At 41.6% G+C, this 20,304-nt stretch overlaps 3 protein-coding genes across 4 annotated transcripts; all 3 read left to right on the top strand.

The window, feature by feature from the left end:
- Window positions 1-255: 255 nt before the first annotated feature.
- fbxo42 (F-box protein 42) lies at window positions 256-7,055 on the top strand. Of its 2 annotated transcripts, none has more exons than XM_053435299.1 (10): window positions 256-622; window positions 1,579-1,861; window positions 2,430-2,546; window positions 3,283-3,417; window positions 3,778-3,931; window positions 4,018-4,128; window positions 4,693-4,792; window positions 4,991-5,047; window positions 5,149-5,265; window positions 5,387-7,055. In XM_053435299.1, the coding sequence occupies exons 2-10, from the start codon at window positions 1,585-1,587 to the stop codon at window positions 6,470-6,472; spliced, it is 2,154 nt and encodes a 717-aa protein (XP_053291274.1). In that variant the 5' UTR covers window positions 256-622; window positions 1,579-1,584; the 3' UTR covers window positions 6,473-7,055. The 2 variants fall into 2 exon arrangements, with proteins under 2 accessions (XP_053291274.1, XP_053291284.1); XM_053435309.1 differs by having other exon boundaries at window positions 258-622; window positions 4,696-4,792.
- Window positions 7,056-8,631: 1,576 nt separating this feature from the next.
- On the top strand, window positions 8,632-16,039 carry slc25a34 (solute carrier family 25 member 34). Its single transcript, XM_053435462.1, has 6 exons — window positions 8,632-8,728; window positions 9,178-9,925; window positions 13,254-13,319; window positions 14,228-14,380; window positions 14,498-14,632; window positions 14,757-16,039. Exons 2-6 carry the CDS (start codon window positions 9,425-9,427, stop codon window positions 14,937-14,939), a joined length of 1,038 nt encoding a protein of 345 aa, XP_053291437.1. The 5' UTR covers window positions 8,632-8,728; window positions 9,178-9,424; the 3' UTR covers window positions 14,940-16,039.
- A 1,074-nt stretch (window positions 16,040-17,113) lies between these two features.
- LOC128451922 (transmembrane protein 82) lies at window positions 17,114-19,528 on the top strand. The gene is made up of 6 exons (XM_053435486.1): window positions 17,114-17,299; window positions 17,425-17,497; window positions 17,593-17,779; window positions 18,125-18,542; window positions 18,820-19,004; window positions 19,152-19,528. The coding sequence occupies exons 1-6, from the start codon at window positions 17,215-17,217 to the stop codon at window positions 19,242-19,244; spliced, it is 1,041 nt and encodes a 346-aa protein (XP_053291461.1). The 5' UTR covers window positions 17,114-17,214; the 3' UTR covers window positions 19,245-19,528.
- Window positions 19,529-20,304: the final 776 nt, after the last annotated feature.

Here is a 20,304-nt window from a genome sequence, read left to right as displayed (position 1 = left end):
ATAAAGTTTACAACTATAAACGATTATTGACACACTCTTTTTAAAGTGACTTTTTGAGTATCTTTGTTTAACAGAATCGGTTTTTTTATGCCAAGCAGATTTACACATACAAGGGATTTGGTTGTGATGTATTTGTGCAAGTATACCTATGAAAGAAATGGGAAACAAAATTAAAAATTAAAAAAAAAAAAAAACACCAGAAGCACCAGCGGAGGGATTGTGCAATACGTTGTAAGTAAACACTTGAAACTGGATTGTGCGAAGTACAGTTATTTGCCAAGGGAAGTAAAAGTGTCACAGTCACAGGCAGGGGGCATCATATTGTAGCTCAACGTGCTAATTTAATGATCTGAAGACTTCGGCCACCTCTGACATGTTCAAGGTTTAAAATAGGTTTTAAAACGTGAGCTCTTCCCCGGGTGACGCGGCTGAGGACCGACCGGACCCACCCTGGTGCCACGGACCGTCCGCGGCTGCCTGAGCGTCGCTGTGCTGCGGAAGATGCAGTTCACTCAGCGGAAGATGGCGACTGTTTGGAGGCTGCAGAGGAACCTCCAAAGCTGATACCGGGAAGGAGAAGAGACACCCGCAGCGCCCACTGAACAACACCTCTAAAACCACGGTACTGGGTTAATTTGTTTTTTTTCCTTCAGTTTCAGGGTGGGAATCCAGGGAAAGTGAGTGAGTGAGTGTGTGTGTGTAATTGGAGGAGCCACCGCTAGCAAAGATTATCAGTGGTGCTCCGGGACTGAACATAGCAGCTAGCTTGTTAGCTGCCAGGGTGTAACTTAGCTTAAAAAGGATGCCGTGTCATCGATACCATTAAGAGGTAGGGAAGTCCAAAATGTGTCTGGCAGACTTATTAGAAGCAAGATGTGTATAACGTGTCATTTTACCGTCATCACCAGAGGAACTGATGTTGGCTAACGCTAGCTTGGGTGCTCATGTTAAGGCAGCTAGCTTTGTTAGCCAGTGCTAGCTCCTATATTCCAAGGACCAAACGTTGAATTCAGCAACATGTACAGGTCGGTTAGTCAGTTATAAAGCACAAGCCAGTCTTCGTTTATAAGTATGATGTGTAATATACTTGATGTATTTCTCCAATTTAGCTATCTCTTGGTGATAATTAACATTAGCAGCACAACCGTTTATTTATTGTATGACGGCTAACGACAGCTAGTTGGATGTAGCCTACGCTGTACAGGGGACGCGCTGTGTGTAGGGGCCAGCTGTTCAGCCTAAAGAAAGGGCACCACCCGTTCTAAACAATGGCCCGAACAATCAAGTCTGCTGAGCACATACATGCTATGTCGGTCACAGCTCTGCAGTGGCATTGGGTTTCCAGGTAGGAAATCTCGTCCAGTGTTGTTATATGATTCATCCTCAATCAATCGGACTTGCAGAAGTCCAAGAATAAACATGGTTTGAATGTGGGGAGTCTACTACCACGAATAGAATAATTAAGTCATTGTAAAAGTCACGTCTGTGTAGCCAAATTCGGCCAATAGTAAACTTGCTCCTGAGCACCAGGACCATTTGTGCATTCATCGCTTACAATGTCTCCCCATGTCTCAACAGACAATAATGTCCCGCTCCCCTGACAATGAGGATGGATGCTTTGTTGCCATGGATACAGAGGACGATGGTGCAGGCCCTGCTGGGTTAACTGAGGAGGCAGAGGCCAAGATGGGGTCCTCCTGGCGACAAGAAGGGACCGTGGACAGTGGTGCCAAAGGAGGGGAGAGAACGATGTCGGAGTTGCCAGAGGAAGTTCTTGAATATATTCTGTCTTTCCTCTCACCCTACCAAGAACACAAGACAGCTGCGCTTGTATGCAAGCAGTGGTATCGCCTCATTAAAGGTATGCCTCTTGCATCTGCATAATCCTGTGTGAACCTGAGAGGGCCGGTGGAATGGTTTGCTTCGCTGTGGGTCTGAGGGGGCATTACAACATCAGCAGAGAAGTGAAACATTACTTTAAGGGACCAGCGTGCAGAGCTCAATTGGCAGTTCTGAAATATAACTTTTAATAATGTGTTACCTGAGAAATAAAGAATTACTTGGTTACTGCTAGCTTAGAATGAGCCCTGCCTATCTATATAGAGAGCAGGTCCTTATTTTTTGTGTCCGCATGTTGCACTGCCATGTTTCTACAGTATCCCACAATGGACAAACATAACACTGACTGAGTTTTTACCTTATCTGAACCCCAAACTACCTGGGTGAGGAAAAGGGTATGCAGTTGATTGCATTCTACAAACCTAACTGCTAGATGCCACTAAATCCTATACAGTGGTTCTTGAAACACCTGAGAAGTGACATTTAAGAAAGAATGACTCATTCAAATCTGCGTATACTGCAGGTCGAATATTCTGAAAGTGGAGAAATGTAACTTTTTGTCTTACTTATTTGTATTTTCTCTGAACTAGGTGTTGCTTATCAGTGCTATCATGGTTTCTTGAGAGCTGTCCAGGAGGGAAATATCCAGTGGGAAAGTCGTACATACCCATATCCAGGAACCCCTATCACACAGCGCTTCTCACACAGTCAGTACATTCTGCTTTACCAATTGTTGTACTTTTTTCATACGGTGAATAATATCACTGATATACCCATGAACCATGAAATTACTTAGATATACAGTCCTTTAGGTTTTGTATCTAGTTGCTTTAAAATTGTTTATGTCATTGTAACTGTAGATTTTGTTTAGAGGACAGGGATCAGCAGATAAAATAGGAAGAGCAACTTCATCGGGTGAACTCCAAGTGTTGGCATTTTGGTGGCAACACCCAGCCATGTTTTTACAACATTTTAAGCAAATGCAACCGTGTGAGGACTAGTTTGACAGTTTTTACAGTTTGAAATCTATCTCCTTCCTGTACAACAAGGAAGGACTTTCCAGGTTTAAAAGATTAACATTGAACTCCCAATTGTCAAAGGCTGTAGCTAAATTTACTCATCTAGAAGCCCACTGATCATATAAGTTCTTCTTTATGTCAGTGTATGTCTAATGGTGTGTTGTAATACTAATGTAGTGTCAGATGATCTAAAGGTAATCTGATCAAGATTTAGTAAGAAAAACAAAATCTTTCTTTGCAAATGTACTGTAAACAACAAATCTAGAAATGTCTTCCAATACAATTTTATATTGAAAATGGAGGTAACTTTTATTGCAACAAACTAGATTGCATAAACAAACAGAAGTAAATATTTATGTGTCAAGGTGATCAGTGTTTGCATAAGTTTGCTGTTAATCTTGTGGCTGATTTTTGTGTTTTGCAGGTGCATGTTATTATGACTCAAACCAGTCTATGTATGTGTTTGGGGGTTGCACTCAAAGTAGCTGCAATGCTGCCTTCAATGATCTGTGGAGACTTGACCTAAACAGCAAGGAGTGGATCCGTCCTTTAGCCTCAGGTATGAGTCCGTCACAAGCAGTAAAGACTGATTGGTAAAAGAAATTACAGCTCTAAAAAGAAAAACTGACAAACCACACACATGTAGCTCTGGTGGAGAAAGTAAGATGGGGCTTATGTAAGAGCAACTGTGGGAGGGTGAACCTCATGTGTGAATACAGTGTTCAGATAATGAACGGCAACAGCTGAGTTGGCAATACAAAACAATGACGCAGCGTTAAAATGAGATTGTACTGAAATATTTTACTGGTGCAGTTAAATTCTTTAAACTTTGGAGCTTTGGTTCTGTTTTATGAATCTGCTAGTAGAGCAGTTTCACTTATTGGATTAAAAAATTGACTCCCATCTCGTTCTTTTACAGGCTCTTATCCGTCTCCTAAAGCTGGGGCGACTCTAGTGATGCACAAAGATCTGTTAGTGCTCTTTGGGGGGTGGACTCGCCCAAGCCCATATCCATTGCACCAGCCAGAAAGGTTTTTTGATGAAATCCACAGCTACTCCCCTTCAAAGAATTGGTGAGTTGGATATCATTACTGGAAAGTAGCACTTTTCATCGTGGGTTTTCTGTCACTGTGTGATAATTATTTCCTTTGTTGATCAGGTGGAACTGCATCGTAACAACACATGGACCTCCACCCATGGCTGGCCACTCTTCCTCAGTAATTGGAAACACCATGGTGGTGTTTGGGGGATCATTAGGAGCTCGTCAAATGTATACATTTAATCCTTATTTCAAAAATTATTAAATACTGAGATGCATAAATTAAAGCTGGAATCTGTAACTTCCTGCAAGTTCACTCTGCAGAAAAGATCATGGGGCATCTAGTGTCACATTTGCAAAGTTTCCTCCCCTCCTTATTTAAGACAGTAAAAAAATTGTCAGGTGATTATATTCTTTACTGAGGTTATAAAGTTACATCACCTCAGTTATATCTACTGTGCCCCCAGAACAATTGCTGATGTTACACTCAAAATAGACTTAAATCCCAAAAAGAAGGTTGTGTTTCATAAGTGGAGCTCAAGTAGAAAGAGCTGTTAACACAACTTGTTCAGCCAGCCTCTTGAAGGGCTTTATAAATGTCACCTGGTTTTGTCAAATCTGATCAACACAATAAAGGATCCAACCAAGTTAGTGTTTCATCACTCACTTTGGTTTTATTGTCAAACATTTACACATTTCTGCTTTAATTGTTAGACTTTAACTCGGCTTCGCTAGTAAATGAAAACTTAAGCTGTCACATCTCACAATGTCGTTCTGTCCTTCGTTGGTTCTGAGCAGGAGTAATGAAGTCTGGATTCTGGATCTGGAGCAGTGGTCCTGGTCCAAGCCAACCATATCTGGCCCATTACCACACCCACGAGGAGGCCAATCCCAAGTAAGGATTCATTCAACAATACAAGCTATTAAATTGTGATTTTTATCTTGTTTTCTTGGTCTGACAAGTTGTTGGTTTTCACCACTTTAAGACTGTTTTCCATCTCCATGCAATTATAAGTAGGTGAAGTTGTGATTGAAAACCCCACCCGTCTTATTGATATAAAATGTAATTATACTTTTTAATCTTTCCTATCAGATTGTCATCGATGATCAGACATTGCTCATCTTGGGAGGATGTGGTGGTCCTAATGCAGTAGGTTTCTTTCATATTTAATTCTCATATCAGAACAACATGTCTAAACCTCCTTGTAACTTGACTACAGTTTTGACCAAAACCTTTTATCTGTGTTAAAGCTTCTTAAAGATGCCTGGCTGCTTCACATGGACACACCACCGTGGAGGTGGCAGCAGCTGCAGGTTGAAAATGAGGACCATGGAGCACCAGAACTTTGGTGTCACCCAGCTTGTAGAGTAAGTGTCTGTCTTAGCTGTCAGTCAGTCACTGTGTGTGTGTGTGTGTGTGTACGCGTTCAAACCCCAAATCAATCAATGTGTCTTATCTTTTTTTAATATCTTTCTCATCTTCTTCAAGGTGGGCCAGTGTGTGGTCGTTTTCTCACAGGCGCCATCTGGCCGTGCACCGCTCAGCCCAAGTCTCAACTCTCGGCCCTCCCCCATAAGTGCCTCACCTGCCTCTCTGGGCCCCGAACCGCCTTCCCTGCGCTCTCAGTCTCCTGTTCGAAGTGGGGCTGCCGGTGCTGTCCTGGGAGCTGTCGAAGAGGCTCCGTGTGTAAATGGTCGATGGGGAACGCTGAGACCTCGCCCCTCAGCAAGAGGATATGCCAGAGACGGGAGCCCATCCTCGTCCCAGCAGCCGTCTCCTTTGCAAGGTCCAGACAGCCCTCCTCTTCCTCCACTTCCTCCATTATTAAACGGATCATCACCTTCACCCGGGACCAGCCCAGCCCAGGCTGCATCTCCTCCCTCTCGCCCTCACCTGCCTGCCTCCACGGACTATGATTGGGAGTCTCCCCCTTCTGCCTCCCACCAACCTGAGGTGCCCAGCACTAACGGACTGCATACACCTCCTGCAGGCTGCCCACGCACTCCCCCAGGAGCTGTGTCCCCGGCTGCCTTACGACGAAGTCTGGAGGCAGTAAAAAACAAATCTTCCTCATCTTTACCATCTTCATCATCTTCATCATCATCATCATCATCGTCGTCTTCTCTTCAGACACAGGGAGCCTCTACCGGAGCAGGAAGTGGTGGAGGAGCTGGAGGAGCAGGTCCTCCTGGAACTCCTCCCTCATCATCATCCAGCCCTCCACAGGCTGCTGGAGCTGATGGACATGCTATCCCACCTATTGCACGGCGTCTTGGTCATCACCCTCCTCAGAGCCTGAACGTAGGAAAACCTTTGTACCAGTCTCTCAACTGCAAGCCCATGCAGATGTATGTTCTTGATGTATCCCGGGCCAAATCAGCCAGGGTGGTGTCTTGGAGAGTTTATGGGAACGGGACTCCCGCAGCAGTCACAGGGCCACCAGAGACCAGCCTCCACACAGTGGTGCAGGGCAGGGGAGAGCTCATCATTTTTGGGGGCCTCATGGACAAGAAACAGAATGTGAAGTACTACCCTAAAACCAACGCCTTGTACTTTGTACGTGCTAAAAGGTAATGCAGCTCCAGACGGGACTTGGAAGACGTACGCTTCCACCTGTGACCACACGGAACGAAGACACAAAGCCTTTTTCCTATAGAGAGGATTATTGGAAAAGAACATTGTTAGATGTTCCACTTCAGAAGTTCACGACCCTCCCTTCTGCCTACTGCAAGCATTCAAGATAAAACACTTTAACTACACTTTGATAAAGCATACGGTTAAATGAGAGTCCTGACTGTGTGTGTGCTTGTTTGACAGCGAGTGTGTATTTGTGAGTGCCAGGACTTTTTTTGTTGTCCCAGTGATCAACCAAACAAAATTTCTTCTTTTTTTTTTCTGTCACCCTTCTCTGAACTCTTAAAAGAGAGGAGCTCTGGAAGAACTGACAGAAACGGTGGACCTTGATTTTTGTATCACTCTTTAAGCCTGCTATGTTTACATTGAAAACCGTGTGCGTGTGATTGTGTGCCTGTGTGTGCGTGCGTGCACAATAATGGTTAAAAGTTTTTGACTAATGTGTGTCGGGATCTTTGTGTGAGAGATATGGCACTGTACTAAAAAGATAGTTGAACAATAAAGGCCTCTGTGTTTAATCTGTCACAGTCTTCACATTGCTACAGAGTTTGTTTGTGGTCTATCATAAGTAGCTGTTTTTGAACGGTCACTGATTTAACCTGTTCTTCAGGAGGTTGATATGGAGCATAAATCAATATCTTTCAAACTGAAATTGTAAGCCAAAGATGGATAAGAAGTTGTGGAGACAAAGAAAAGCCATGATATTTTTTATTTTATAAACAAGAAGTATTAATTTGAGATTAAATTTACTTGCTAATAGATTTATAACAGGCATGTTTTTGAAAGCTTGACTCAAATTTGATCTTAAATCTTCCCAAATATATAAAGAAATAAACTAAAGTAACAATTTCTATTATGGAGAATTAACTTTCTCAGCAGCACTGATGAAGTCAGTACACGTAGTTTATCAGGGGCTGACGAAGAGCGGCCTCTAGTGGCTGCTCTTAATTCACCACAAAAAGGAAGGGTCATTCTGTGACGAGTCACCTCAACTGCAAGTAGCATCTGCTCCTAGTATAAAATACCTTGTATAAATGTATACCTAGTTTTATTACAATTCATCCTTATCCTGTTAAATCTCCCCTAAAGACTACATTTAAAAGGTATGCTTTCTCTGAATTCTGATTTTACCTAATATGACAATTTGATAATGTTTAATGAGGTTGTTACTCTTTTCTCATCTTGAATAATTTTCCTTTCTGTATCTGTTGCGGTTTGACCTTCAAATAGGTTTTTGTTTCCAATTGCTTGCCTTCACTTGTGAAGCACCTTTTATTTGTGTTTTGAAGGTGCTATATGAATACAGTTATTAATTATAATACATATTATATCATACAATTCACTAAGGTAATTGGTAACACTTTAAATGACTTTTAATCAAATATTGATCTGCTAATAATCATTAGTTTTAATAATAGTTGTTTCCGGTTTAAAGTCAGTGCTGAAAAACTATTGAGATAAAAAGTAGAAATACTACAGTGGTAAATGTCCTTCATTAAAAATGTCACTCAAGTAGTTGTAGCTCTAAATAACAAAATGCACATGCAAGTGTCAAAAGTGTATATATCATATAATATATAATTTGCATTCATTTGTAAGTACCTTTTATTATATATGACATTCTTTGATATACTTTGGTGTATATCTTTTATGATATACTATGTTATATTACATACTGTGTTTTGAAAGGTGCAATATAAATAAAGTTTATTATTATTGTTATCATATATTTTTTTAAGATTATTTCCTCTAAAGCAAATGTTTATATAATAATAATAATTATTATTGTTTATATTATTATTATTATTATTAAGTGCTAAATCTAAATTTAGTTACCTGGACTATCCACACGATCTTTTTTCAAATTGACCTCGTTTCAACACCCACAGTCACTTTTTTTTAAATCCTCAGTCTCCTCTCACTCAGACTGTCCATCCCCCTCCGCGAACCAACAACCTTTTACCCAGAGAGCTGCTATAGGAGCAGAGCAGGGGCAGCTCGGAGCTCAGCAGTCTGATTTGAGCAGAATCAGGGAGGTGGTGAGGTGGCAGACTGCACTGAGGAGGTATTGGCTCTGACAGCGAGGCAGTGGGAGGAGCCTGTGACAATGAATGTGCTGAGGACAGGACACATGTTTACAATGATAGGGGGCGAGAGGGGGAAGAATGGAGCTGCTGCACAGGACCACTGCACACTGTGAGTTTCCCAATGAAGTCACCAAATGCAAGAGACCTTTGTGTTGCTAAGTTTTCATGAGACAAGTGAGAGGAGCGTGCTGCTTGAGTGTGGTTGTAGCTGGTGCTGTGCAGGTCTGTGTAGTTGGTTTGAATGAGTTTAAGTGTAGGCCTTTTGGGAGAGCCTGTGTTTGTGTCTGCAAGAGAAATAACTGTCTGCTTTCTAGGATGCATTCTTTAATATTACATTTAACTGGTTGCTATCTTGTTTCCACATCTCTGCTTGTAGTTAAGTTAAGTTAAACTGACCGACTGGATTCAAAATATGTCAGCTATGAGCTAAACCTAAATATTTCCAGGAGGACATGAGTCTTCCTCATGATGCACAACCACTCTCTGCCCTTGTAGCCTAAACGCACCTGAGTCTTTTATAATTCACAACATAAACACCTCTATTTGATTCTGTTGCAGATGGTGCCTCTATTAAACAGCCTGACAGTCAAGGGAGCTAATGAAAGTCACTGCAGAAGGACACCAGAGTGGCTGGGTGTCATGTGATACACATGCAGCACAATCATTCAATGAGTGATCACAAAGGCTGATAGCGTCTGTTTTTGACGTCACTGTTCTGTTCTAAGTACAACACACTCTCTCTGTTCCCTGCTATCTCAAACAAGAAGGAGGTGACACAGCAGGGACAAAGTGTCAATTCTCAGAGATGACCAGTTCTCAGCTGCTGGACACTTCATCCACAGAGTCTGTGTTTGTTGCTCAGGCTCCCCCCGGGATGGCATCCACAGTGTCTGTGGTCCCGCTTGGAGTCTTTGGCCCCTCGCCGCCACCTCCAGCTGTTTGGCCTCCTCTGGACTTCGCCCTGGGTGCTCTGGCCTGCTGCGCGGCGTGTGTGTTCACCAATCCCTTGGAGGTTGTAAAGACCCGTCTGCAGCTCCAGGGAGAGCTGTGCGCTCGTGGATCCTACCAGAGGCACTACAGGGGAGCCCTCCAGGCCCTGTGGGTGGTGGGCCGCACAGACGGACTCCGGGGCCTGCAGAAGGGGCTCTCGGTCGGCCTGATCTACCAGGGTGTGATGAATGGTGTACGGCTGGGCTCCTACTCCTACTGTGAATCTTTGGGTATAACCTCACTCCACGGGGGCAGCCTGCTCTCAGGGGCAGGGGCTGGGGCCCTGGGTGCCTTCATTGCCTCTCCCGCCTACCTGGTAAGTTTACTGAAGTGACTCTTTGAGTTCATCCTCCAAGAAGTTATTTTAATGTTCCCAAAGGAAAGTTTATGGTGAAAACACATCACTGATGCGATTTTAACAAACAAAGAGACTCCATAGACAGTGGCATGTAAACTGATCTGTATTTAGAGGTTGAGTATCAGGTAAAATATCTATTTCATGGTTCACAATGTTTTTTAGCTTGTAAGCCCATAAAACAAAGCAATCTGAAATTGCAACGCCTCATCACAGGCTGCATGTTTGTGAGGTGACTTTTACCCTTTCAGTATTTAATTTATAATGATCCCTGATGAGCAGAGCTGGTTCTAATATTTGTCTAAATCTGGGGCTTTAAAGCAGCCACAATTTACACAGAGAGGCCCATTACATGTCCAAAGGCTGTGAACACGTTCTGATTTAGTAAGGAGCACATTACAGTCATTCCTTGTTTACCATTAGCTCCATAGCTTTGAGCAAAGCCACACATGGAATATATTTAGAAAATGTTTCCTTGTTCAAGAACATAATGTACTTCCAAAAAGTTAGGAAAATCTAAGTCTTAATAAATTGACACATTTATTATTAGAATCCTTTGTAAATGACTAGTGTTTTAAAGATTACATGCAGGACAGAAGCCCTTCGGGGGCCAATCAGATTTCAGCTGGGGCCAGTGCCCCCATGACCCCACCTCTCACCTCTGGATCCGCCCCTGCTGAGGAGGTGAAACTATAGTATTCCGCAAGAAAAGAGAAAAGCGTTGAGTAAAGTGTGTGTCTTATTTTTGGCTTGCGAAATATTGACCGATCTCTTTGAGATCTTTGCTCCATGACATTACATTCAGAATAAAAACTGTACCTGTTTGTGCTTTAGTATGTCCCTCAAACATTGTTTGTGTCAGCCAGTAGGTTGATGTGTTGGTAGTGTATCTGTTGGAGTTTGCGAGCGTGAACTTAAACACTAAACTCAATTGGAAGTTAAAACCTGTGTACAATTAAATATTTAGCCTGTCTTACTAGGTTACACTTGTCACCCTCAACCTTACACACACTTATAAGTTACTTAACAACCAAACAACTGTAGGGACTGCAGATAAAAATTAGACTGTAGGACAAAAACTTGCACAAAGACCATGATGTGCCCAGGTGTTATTTTTGTGCATTTTCCCATAAACATTTAGTTTTCATCTTCCTGATCCAAACAAACCTTTAATTAAACCTCCCTTGAGATTTAATCTATTGTAAAACAAACAAAAAAACATTATCAATTCAATGTCCTGTCTGTCGCTATCAATCGAACAAGTGAAAAGTATTGACAGGACACAACAAATTCTGTAAATTGAGTTAATTTACATCATAAGATATATTTTATAAACCACAGTATGACATCTCCGGATTACAAGACACGGTCACCATTTTTTAACTCTGTATTATCCACATCCACGGTTTTGTTTACTGTAATCATTCCTCTGGCCCTGAAACAATTCTTTGACAACACATTTGCAGTGAAAGTGATGGGGGCTTCACTGGTCTTCAAACAAATCAAAGTTGATGGTCGTTTTGAAATTGAAATTCTGCTTTTGTTTCCCAGGAGCCTGTTTTCTGGCTGAGTTTCGATGAAGGAGTTTTGTACTGTCTATTTGAATCAAGTTGATCTCGATCTTTACACCAAGAAAAGCTACACCAAACCCCCTCTAGATTTTTTTTATTTAGATTCACAAAATCCAGATCATTTGTTGGAGCTGCTCCAAATTTCACCTGTTGATAGATGTCAGCACCACATACATGCCTCATTTCATTCACAAAGATCTCTGCGTTATTTCTTGGGAAAATAAAAATAAATAATAAACGTCAGAAAAGCATCCTGTCTTACAATGTTAAAGAAAGGGGGGAAAACAATTTCATAATCTGCCCCCTCAATTGAATCCGGTTTTAAAGTGAGTGGGCTCCTCCTTGGCCCTTACAACATCCTTCCATCAAGATTCAATAACATCGGTTCAGCATTAGTAGTTTGCGTAATCCTGTTAAAAACATATGACAATGAAAACATAACCTACTTGTTGGTGGTAAGGATCTAGAAAACTCAACCCTGAAACCTTTTGTAAATCAGCAGTATTGTACGTCAGAACAAACTGGAAACATGAAAGAACACGGCTCAGTTTCAAAGGCGTCTCAAATGTCTTGGATCTATTTTTTAACCAGGGCGAGAGCTGTTGTAGCAACTAAATGACATTAGCTTTTGTTAGTCATAGATAAGCTCTCAATTAAATATATTTTTGATTCACTATAATCTTGAGTCTGTCTCCTTGCCCCAAACCAGGCCCCACTCCACTTTGCTCTTCAATATGGAGGATGATGTAATGGTCATCTATTAAGCTAGCCACAGTTTGATGCCCTCAGGATGTTTGTTTATCCAACACAAATATCAAATGTCACCATGTCTTGATTTACGGCACGTTTTAATGAACGTCCTCCTCTGCACGTCCTCTTTCAATATGATACGAGTCGTGTTGATGTTTTTCTGCCTCAGCAGAAGCATCTGACCTTTTACTCCCTCATGGAAAGACAATACTATGGGATGACATGCTGCTCTATATCTAGGTCACTAAATATACCCTGCACGTGGCTCCAACCCTCCGCCTGCTGCCAAGAATATACATGTACAGTATCTTATGGCTCCTTCCTGTGAGCTGTTGGCAGGGAGTTATGTAATTGACACTCTGTGGGAGGTTGAGCGGAGAGGCTTGCTTTGGTGCGTGTTATTGTTGTGTCAGGTAATTCTGGTTTGGTGCAGGAATTTCTTTGTTGAGTTCCCGTCAAAGTTTCTTGACTTAGTGACAAGTTTGGTTTTATTACCGGAAGTTATGTTTTCACCTCTGTTTGTTTGTCAGCACGATTACAAAAAAAACTACTGAATGGAATTCCATGAAACGTGATGAAGGATGGGACATGGGCTGAGAAAGAACCCATTCACTTTTGGTACAGATCTGCATCTCAAGCGAGATGACATTTTCACCAATTTCCCAGGGAATAAATGATGGACCTTTCTAAAAAAAAAAAAAAAAAAAAAAAAAACGGTCACATTTAGTGGACTGATATCTATGAGTGTGTGCAAATAGGTGCCGATCAAAATAAAAACCTGGATCTAGTGGATTTCAATTTGCTTTCGTGGGGGAGTAGGATCTTTTCAGCTGCTGTACAGCAACAAATAGGGCTAGAAACTGGTAACTAGCCGAGTTAATGTGGAGTCAGAGGGAAGTCATTACATTACAGTGTGATGTATAAACCTGAAAACCCCTTAAACATTGTGTGTTGTATTCTTTTCACAGGTGAAGACTCATCTCCAAGCTCAAACTGTGCAAGCCATAGCAGTCGGTCACCAGCATAACCATCTGGTAAGACACATGAATACAAGTTATCATCTGGAGTCATTTCATACTATGTGTTCAGATGCTTCAGTTCCAAAGTTTCAAGAAATACATAGTGAACCATTTCAGTATTTCATTTTGATAGTATCATTCATTGGAGTTAAAGTAACAGTGGTATTTTATTGTTGCAGTCGGTCCAGGTTTGGTTGTTTAATCAATGATGATGAATCGTCTTTTATACGGTCATTATATACATTTCTGTTTTTCCACAGCTTCTCATGAGTATTTTTTGAGTTTTTTGTTTGTTAATTTATGTCATACATTTCATACGTCATTTCAAACTTTATTTCCAACACATCAATTTTAGGACTAAAAAAAAATCTTCATCATAAGGACATGAAACAGGTGTTTAGTGTCTATAATTTGCATGTGATCGACTTTTATTCACAAAACATTAAACATGGGGGCAGATGCTGATACCAATATAAGTGAGTAATAGCTTTCTGACATATAAAAAAAAAAAAAGAAAAAAAAAGAAGGCAGTTCTTCCTAAGAATTCATTCGATTTCAGATAACACAAATATGACAACAAATATAGAACTTGCATGAAGATTCCTTTATGTAAAATATAAACATAAATGCACATCTTTATGCATCGTTTATTCTGTAAAGTAAATGTTATTTCTATATTACTGATATTACTGTCCAACCTATAAATCGGTTGTGCTCTAGTAAGGAGACTTCTTCACATGACTCAGGGTGATATACATGAAAAGGTTTTAAACAGCAAATTGTTCACAAAGGGATTGAAAATAGTATATTTGTAACCCATGTATTACCATCACACAATAGTAAAACACACACTCTATTATTAGACACTAATATCTGCTGCTTCCAATTCATTTTTCACATTTTGTTTTGTTTTGTCCTTTCAGGGAGTGTCTGATGCCTTTGTATCCATCTATAGAAGGGAAGGTTTGATTGGTCTCTGGAGGGGTGTGAACGGGGCCGTGCCGCGAGTCATGGTGGGATCAGCTGCTCAGCTGGCGACCTTCACCTCGGCCAAGGACTGGGTGTCACATTCCCAGGTAGATGCGATGAGCCGCTGACATTTGTACCGCACATGTACTCTGCAACAATTTCCGTCACGCTGTCAGCCAGAAGTCAAATTCCAGTTACACCTCAGTTTCTTTGTTTCTTTCCAGTGGCTCAGTCCCAACAGGTGGCTCACGACGTTGATCGCTGCCATGATCAGCGGCGTGGCCGTGGCCGTCAGCATGACGCCATTTGACGTCATTAGCACGAGGCTCTACAACCAGCCCGTGGATGAGTTTCGTCGGGTGAGTTTAGATAATCTCATCAAATTTGTGCTTTGTGCTCAATCCTGGTTTAATAGGATTAAGTTTAATATGTAAACACGCACTATTGGACCAAAGCTTGTTGTTTTCCTTCTGTGCCTCTCAGGGACGTCTGTACCATGGGTTTTCAGACTGTATGCTGAAGGTGTGCCAAGCTGAAGGTCTGCTGGGGTTGTACAAGGGCATGGGCCCAGTCTTCCTGCGTTTGGCCCCACACACAGTGCTCAGCATGATGTTCTGGGACCTGATGAGGCATCATGGAGAGGACCAGAGCCAGGGGAGGAGCTAAAACTCCCCAAATGCCACGGCTGGACTCAGTTAGAGCTGTCGGAGTGGTCCATCAGTGAATAAAAGACAAATGGCATTTCTACGACTAGTGCTACCACTGCCATGTCTGTACAGCGGTCAGAGCCAGGGTAGATAAGTCGTTTTGTTTCCAGTCTTTATGCTGTACTTTTATATGAACCGTGCAGGGTGACTGTTGCCTCACAGCAAGAAGGTTCCCGGTTCTTTCTGTGTTGCGTGTTCTTGCCCAGTCTGCATGGGTTTTCTCCAGGTACTCCCGTTTCCTGCCACAGTTCAAAGACAGTTCAGATCGTGGTTAGAATAATTAACCATGGTGTGAAGTTGAGCATGAACGATTCTTCGTCTCTATATGTTGGCACTGAGATACTGACAACCTCTCCAGTGTCTCTCGCCTCCCGCCCAATGTCAGCTGAGATTGACTCGAGCTCCCATCGTGAACCTCAAAGGATAAGAGGGACAGATAATAGATAACGGCTGGATGGAGACACGAGTGCTGTATCAATGTTCTCCGTCAGAACGTGAATAAGCACATTTCATTTGACATTTCCCAAAATGTCAAATGATTCCTCTCACAGAGCATTTCTCTCCCAGGATGTAAGGATGTCGGATTGACATCCAAATACAGAAGACGGACACTTGTTGCACAGACTCCGACAGAATTACTGTCAAAATTCTCCAATATATATGTATGACGCTGTCGACAAACTATCAGGTTTTTGCCTTAAAATACCTCAAATGCAAAAAGCGATTTCTCTGTGGATCACACTGGAATGAGAGAAAGGCCTCCTGTTCATGTCTCGAGCAATTCAACGAAGCACAAGAACAAATCTGGATTTTTAAAAAGTGTCTATTCCATGTTTATAATCCAGTGTGGCTGCTGTAACGTGTTGTGGTTTAATACATACCTCTTGTTGCCTTTGTTGTATAGAAAAAACGTGATGGAAATATCTTGTATCTACTGTCACCAAGAATGCCATTAGATTTTTTAGGTTTTTATTTAAAACAAGGGAACTTGAATCCTTTGAACAACTGTTTATAAAAATGATAATAATAATAATAATAAAAACATTTTCTTGTATGAAATATCTTGTTTAAATGTGTTTTAGTGTCCGCTTAGGAACAAATGCTGATCTTTTTGTGATACATGATATCTCACGTGACATTGTAAACACAGATTTTATTCTGAAAAGGTTTCTGATTGCTGTGTAAACCTAATCATCTGTTTGGAGGACGTTCAGTCCTATTCATCAGGGACTGACGAGATTCCATTCCATTACATTACATTAACTGACGCTTTATCCAAAGCGACTTACGATAAGTGCATCAACCCCGAGGGTAAAAACTCAAGAATCAAGAAAGTACAATTTCTTCAAAAATGAAGCAAAACTACAAAGTTCTATAAGTAAGTGCCATTTAAGTGCTACTAAATTGTTAGTTTCAAAATTGTATTCAAGGTAAAGTCGGAAGAGGTGTGTTTTTAGTTTTCAAGGGAAGATATGTAAACTTTCTTATGTCCGGGTGTTGATGGGGAGCTCATTCCACCATTTAGGAGCCAGGACAGAAACCAGTCGTGATTTTGATGAGTGTTTAGCTCTCAGTGAGGGAGCAACAAGCCGATTGGCAGAAGCAGAGCAGAATGAACGGGCTGGGGTGTAACGTTTGACCATGTCCTGGATGTAGACTGGACCCGATACGTTCACAGCATGGTACGCAAGTACTAATGTTTTGAAACGGATGCGGGCAGCCACTGGTAACCAGTGAAGGGAGCGGAGGAGCAGAGTAGTGTGAGAGATTTTAGGTAGGTTAAAAACCAGTCTAGCAGGTAGACCAGCCAGTAGGGAGTTACAATAGCCTAGGATTGAGATGACTAGGGCCTGGATCCGAACCTGCACCGCCTTCTGAGTGAGAAGGGGGCGTATTCTCGTATTCTTGATGCTGGTTGGCTAAAGCTGTGCTGACCACACCCCCTGCTCATGAGTCAATCAGGTACCAGGTGGTAATGGCCCGGCCAAAGAAACTCAGCAAAGTTCAACACAAGATAAACTTTTCACTTTAATCAGTGATCAGGTGAGTTTCCCGAGATAAGATAAACACAGTCGAATCAAAGTTGACCTTTGGAGCATAAGTGTGGAGCCAATCACACACTTTACCAAAGCTTTGACTGACAGGAATTTAGAACCAACTGACTTGTTGGTCTTTGCTGAAAAGATTGTAGTAGCATGTGTGAGACATCATAGTGTGTTTTGTGTAAAACAAACATGTTTCTCCCCTTCTCCTGGATCTTGCGGACTTCTGAATGGATGCTTTTTGATTCAAACCCCCCAATTGACTGTTTTCTTCAAGGTGAGTTTATATGTAAATCTTCCTTGTGGTAATATAGTTTCTTATTTGTTTTCCTCAAAGTCCTCAAACCTGCAAAGTTAAGAAATTGTCAATTTCAGATGTGTTTTTTGTTGTTGTTGTCAAAGGTCTTGTGGGTGCATGTGCAATATCAGTGCTGGGCAGTCTGATGAGAGTTTACTATTTCCTTCAAACATGCAGGTGAGTTTATTGTGGAGAAAAGAAAGCGGAAAAATTAGTCAACCTATTGAGAGCTGGTTTCTGAGTTAATATTCTCTGTGTTTCTCTCCACACAGTGATTCGGAAACTGAAGGTAAGCAGAGGTCATCCTCACCCATCAATCCTCTGAGAGGGAACTGGAGAACAGCCCTCCAGTTCTGGTCCCTGACGCTCGTCCTGTCTCTGGTGGGCTCCAGGGTCTCCTCTCTCATAGTGCTGGAGTTTTCTCTCAGAGCGGTTTCCTCTTCGGCATCAGCAGGACTGGTGAGTTCCTCAAACAGAATCAGAATCAGTATTCTTTTATTGGCCAAGTATATTATCAAATACAGAATATTGACTTGGTGTGGTTGGTGCATAGGACATAAAACAACAATATATATATATATAAGTAGAAAGAAAGCATTAACTGAAAATTTGCAAAAGAGCTAATATTAAAAAATTGCGAAAAATAAGAGATCAATGTACAGAGCCCCTGAAAACACTGATTATGTCTTATTTACATTTAGTTCAGGAGATCCTCTCAGTTGTTTGTACTTGTGTTCAACATGTGAATCCTTCTAACACTGATCTGACTCATTTTCATCCATGCTTCAATATGTCTTTTCTCAGGATGCCCATGGCCGAGGCCTGCACCTCCTCCTGCTCCAGTGCCAGTTTTCCCTTGGTTGCTGCTTCACCTGTGCTCTGGTCTTCCTCCATCAGGGGGCTCCACACAGCTCCCTCAACTTGTTCCTGGCAGCTGCGATCAGCTGGGCACTGGCAAGTGGCAGCCACAGGCTGTGGAGCCATGTGGCCAGACACTACCCGCTGCATAGCACAGAGCCTCACTGTGGGATATGCATCACCCTCCTGACCTCAGGACACACCATACTGACCTCACTGCAGAGAGCCGCTGTCTTGGCTTTTGCTTTTGCAGCTGTGGCTTCCTTCGCCACAGTATATGACCACTTCCTGTCCCAGACGGATGCTCTGAAGTTTTGGACTCCACTGACACTCTGCTATACCATGTTGCTTATCTACATTCAAGGTGATGGTCAGGGGACTGTGGGTAATGAAATGGTTAATAAGGATAAAAATTTAAATGCACTCATTATCTACTCACCACTATGCCAATGGAGGAGTGGGTGAAGTGTACGAGTCCAAAAAACACTTAAGAAGTTTCAGGGGTATAAGAGACCTTAAATATGCCAAATAAACAAACCGAATACATATAAAACCAAAAACCATCCATATCTTAGAAAAGACTCAAGGACAAGACCTCGTAGCATCATTGTGTAACTTTTTTTTGTTTTCATTTTATGCAGCTGATCAGAATCGGCAGACGGGAGCGGTGGCTCTCTGGCACACGGCCGTGCTGCGACTGGGAGCTTTACTGGTGCTCATGCTGACAGTGGGCGACTGGTCTGACGTCCTGCATATTCTCATCTCTTTCCTGGGAGAAGCATCCTGTCTGCTGCCCTCTCAGGACCTGCTGCAGGCCGCGTCAAGGGTCTGTATAAATAAATCCTTACCAGTCAAAGTCTATATGTTGCATGTTCCCCATTGCTCTATGTTCAGTATATAACTGTTAGGTGTCAGTATTCTTGAGAAATGTGAAAATGACAAGCGATGTTTATTTGTCATGCTCCGTTTGTAGGAAGAAGAGGAAACAAGCCCGAGAAAACAAGAGCAAATCTCTTTTCACAAAACATTTGAAGTCAAAAGGAAACCATCCTCAGACGACAGCTGATGGCGTCCCTGAGATCTACCTCATCACTACCTCAAATAATACATCTATATTTTACTTTACTTAATGCAATTATTACTGTTACCTCTCTTAAACTGTACTCCAAATCACTGCTGCTGTTTTGGTTCTTGTATCATAACCAATAGTGTTATCAGAAGATTTGAATCAATCAGAAATACTTAATTGATAACTGCCCTTATGGGAAATTGGGAAATAGAAAACATTAATTCAACGTCAGGTATGAAACAGTGGATAAAATGAAGCAATAGAACAAAAATGTTTGTTTAAAAGCTGTGTAGTAAAAAAAAACAATAAAATTAAATAATAAAACAAATGTCTTATAAAAGCTATTTTATAAAATGCTGTTTAAAAAGTTTTAGCAGAGGATAATGAGGTAGCTTGTCTGATTGAAAGAAGGTCACTGAGATGTCACTAAGTAAAGGTGGACTCCATCAATTTTACAAATGATATCAGATCATACTGTAAAAACAATATACTATTACTACCATTAAAATACATATATTATATCTTCTGTGACTCTGGAGAGTCTGCATTTTAAGCTGGATGTGTGGATGGAAATGTTGGTGTAAGGGGAGTTTAATGAAAACATTATCCAGTTGCATCTTGGGAAATGTAGGATCCACATTTTCTGAGCTTTACCCTGCCTTGGGACTCAAAGGAAAATAATTTCGACCTCTGTTGAGGTTTCTCTCAGAGTCCAGTCTAGTCTAACTTTTACCTAAAGCAGCTTGAAAAATACATTTTCACCAGAAGTATTTCTTTTCAGTAGAGTTGTTACCACAGCTGCACATGTTTACATTTAGAAAAAAAAGCATCAAGTGTAATTGTGAACATTCAGTCGTCATTGTTTTTTTTCTTTATCCTGTGTTTCTTCCTGTTGCTTTCCGTTCATTTCCCTCCATTCATGCAAGTCTCTGTCTGCACATCCACTGACACTGAAGTAGAGACATAATGTGATGGTGGTGAGTCAAATGGAAAGTCGTGCTGTTGGAGGCAGTGAAGAGGTTCAGAGGGTTTAATGAGGATTGTGGCTGTGAGATGG

The sequence above is a fragment of the Pleuronectes platessa genome, chromosome 2 (assembly GCF_947347685.1).
Source record: "Pleuronectes platessa chromosome 2, fPlePla1.1, whole genome shotgun sequence".
Taxonomy (NCBI): Eukaryota; Metazoa; Chordata; class Actinopteri; order Pleuronectiformes; family Pleuronectidae; genus Pleuronectes; species Pleuronectes platessa.
The sequence above is the reverse complement of the archived record's forward strand: the minus strand, read 5'-3'. Positions and strand labels throughout refer to the sequence as shown.

Excerpts from the sequence above, each read along its gene's own strand:
- fbxo42 (XM_053435299.1), top strand. The coding sequence starts at position 1,585 with ATGTCCCGCTCCCCTGACAATGAGGATGGATGCTTTGTTGCCATGGAT. Across the intron at positions 1,862-2,429 it reads GTGGTATCGCCTCATTAAAG|GTGTTGCTTATCAGTGCTAT; the intron begins GTATGCCTCTTG and ends TCTCTGAACTAG. Across the intron at positions 3,932-4,017 it reads TACTCCCCTTCAAAGAATTG|GTGGAACTGCATCGTAACAA; the intron begins GTGAGTTGGATA and ends TTTGTTGATCAG.
- slc25a34 (XM_053435462.1), top strand. The coding sequence starts at position 9,425 with ATGACCAGTTCTCAGCTGCTGGACACTTCATCCACAGAGTCTGTGTTT. Across the intron at positions 9,926-13,253 it reads TTGCCTCTCCCGCCTACCTG|GTGAAGACTCATCTCCAAGC; the intron begins GTAAGTTTACTG and ends TTCTTTTCACAG. Across the intron at positions 14,633-14,756 it reads CCGTGGATGAGTTTCGTCGG|GGACGTCTGTACCATGGGTT; the intron begins GTGAGTTTAGAT and ends TGTGCCTCTCAG.
- LOC128451922 (XM_053435486.1), top strand. The coding sequence starts at position 17,215 with ATGTTTCTCCCCTTCTCCTGGATCTTGCGGACTTCTGAATGGATGCTT. Across the intron at positions 18,543-18,819 it reads GTTGCTTATCTACATTCAAG|CTGATCAGAATCGGCAGACG; the intron begins GTGATGGTCAGG and ends CATTTTATGCAG. Across the intron at positions 19,005-19,151 it reads TGCTGCAGGCCGCGTCAAGG|GAAGAAGAGGAAACAAGCCC; the intron begins GTCTGTATAAAT and ends CTCCGTTTGTAG.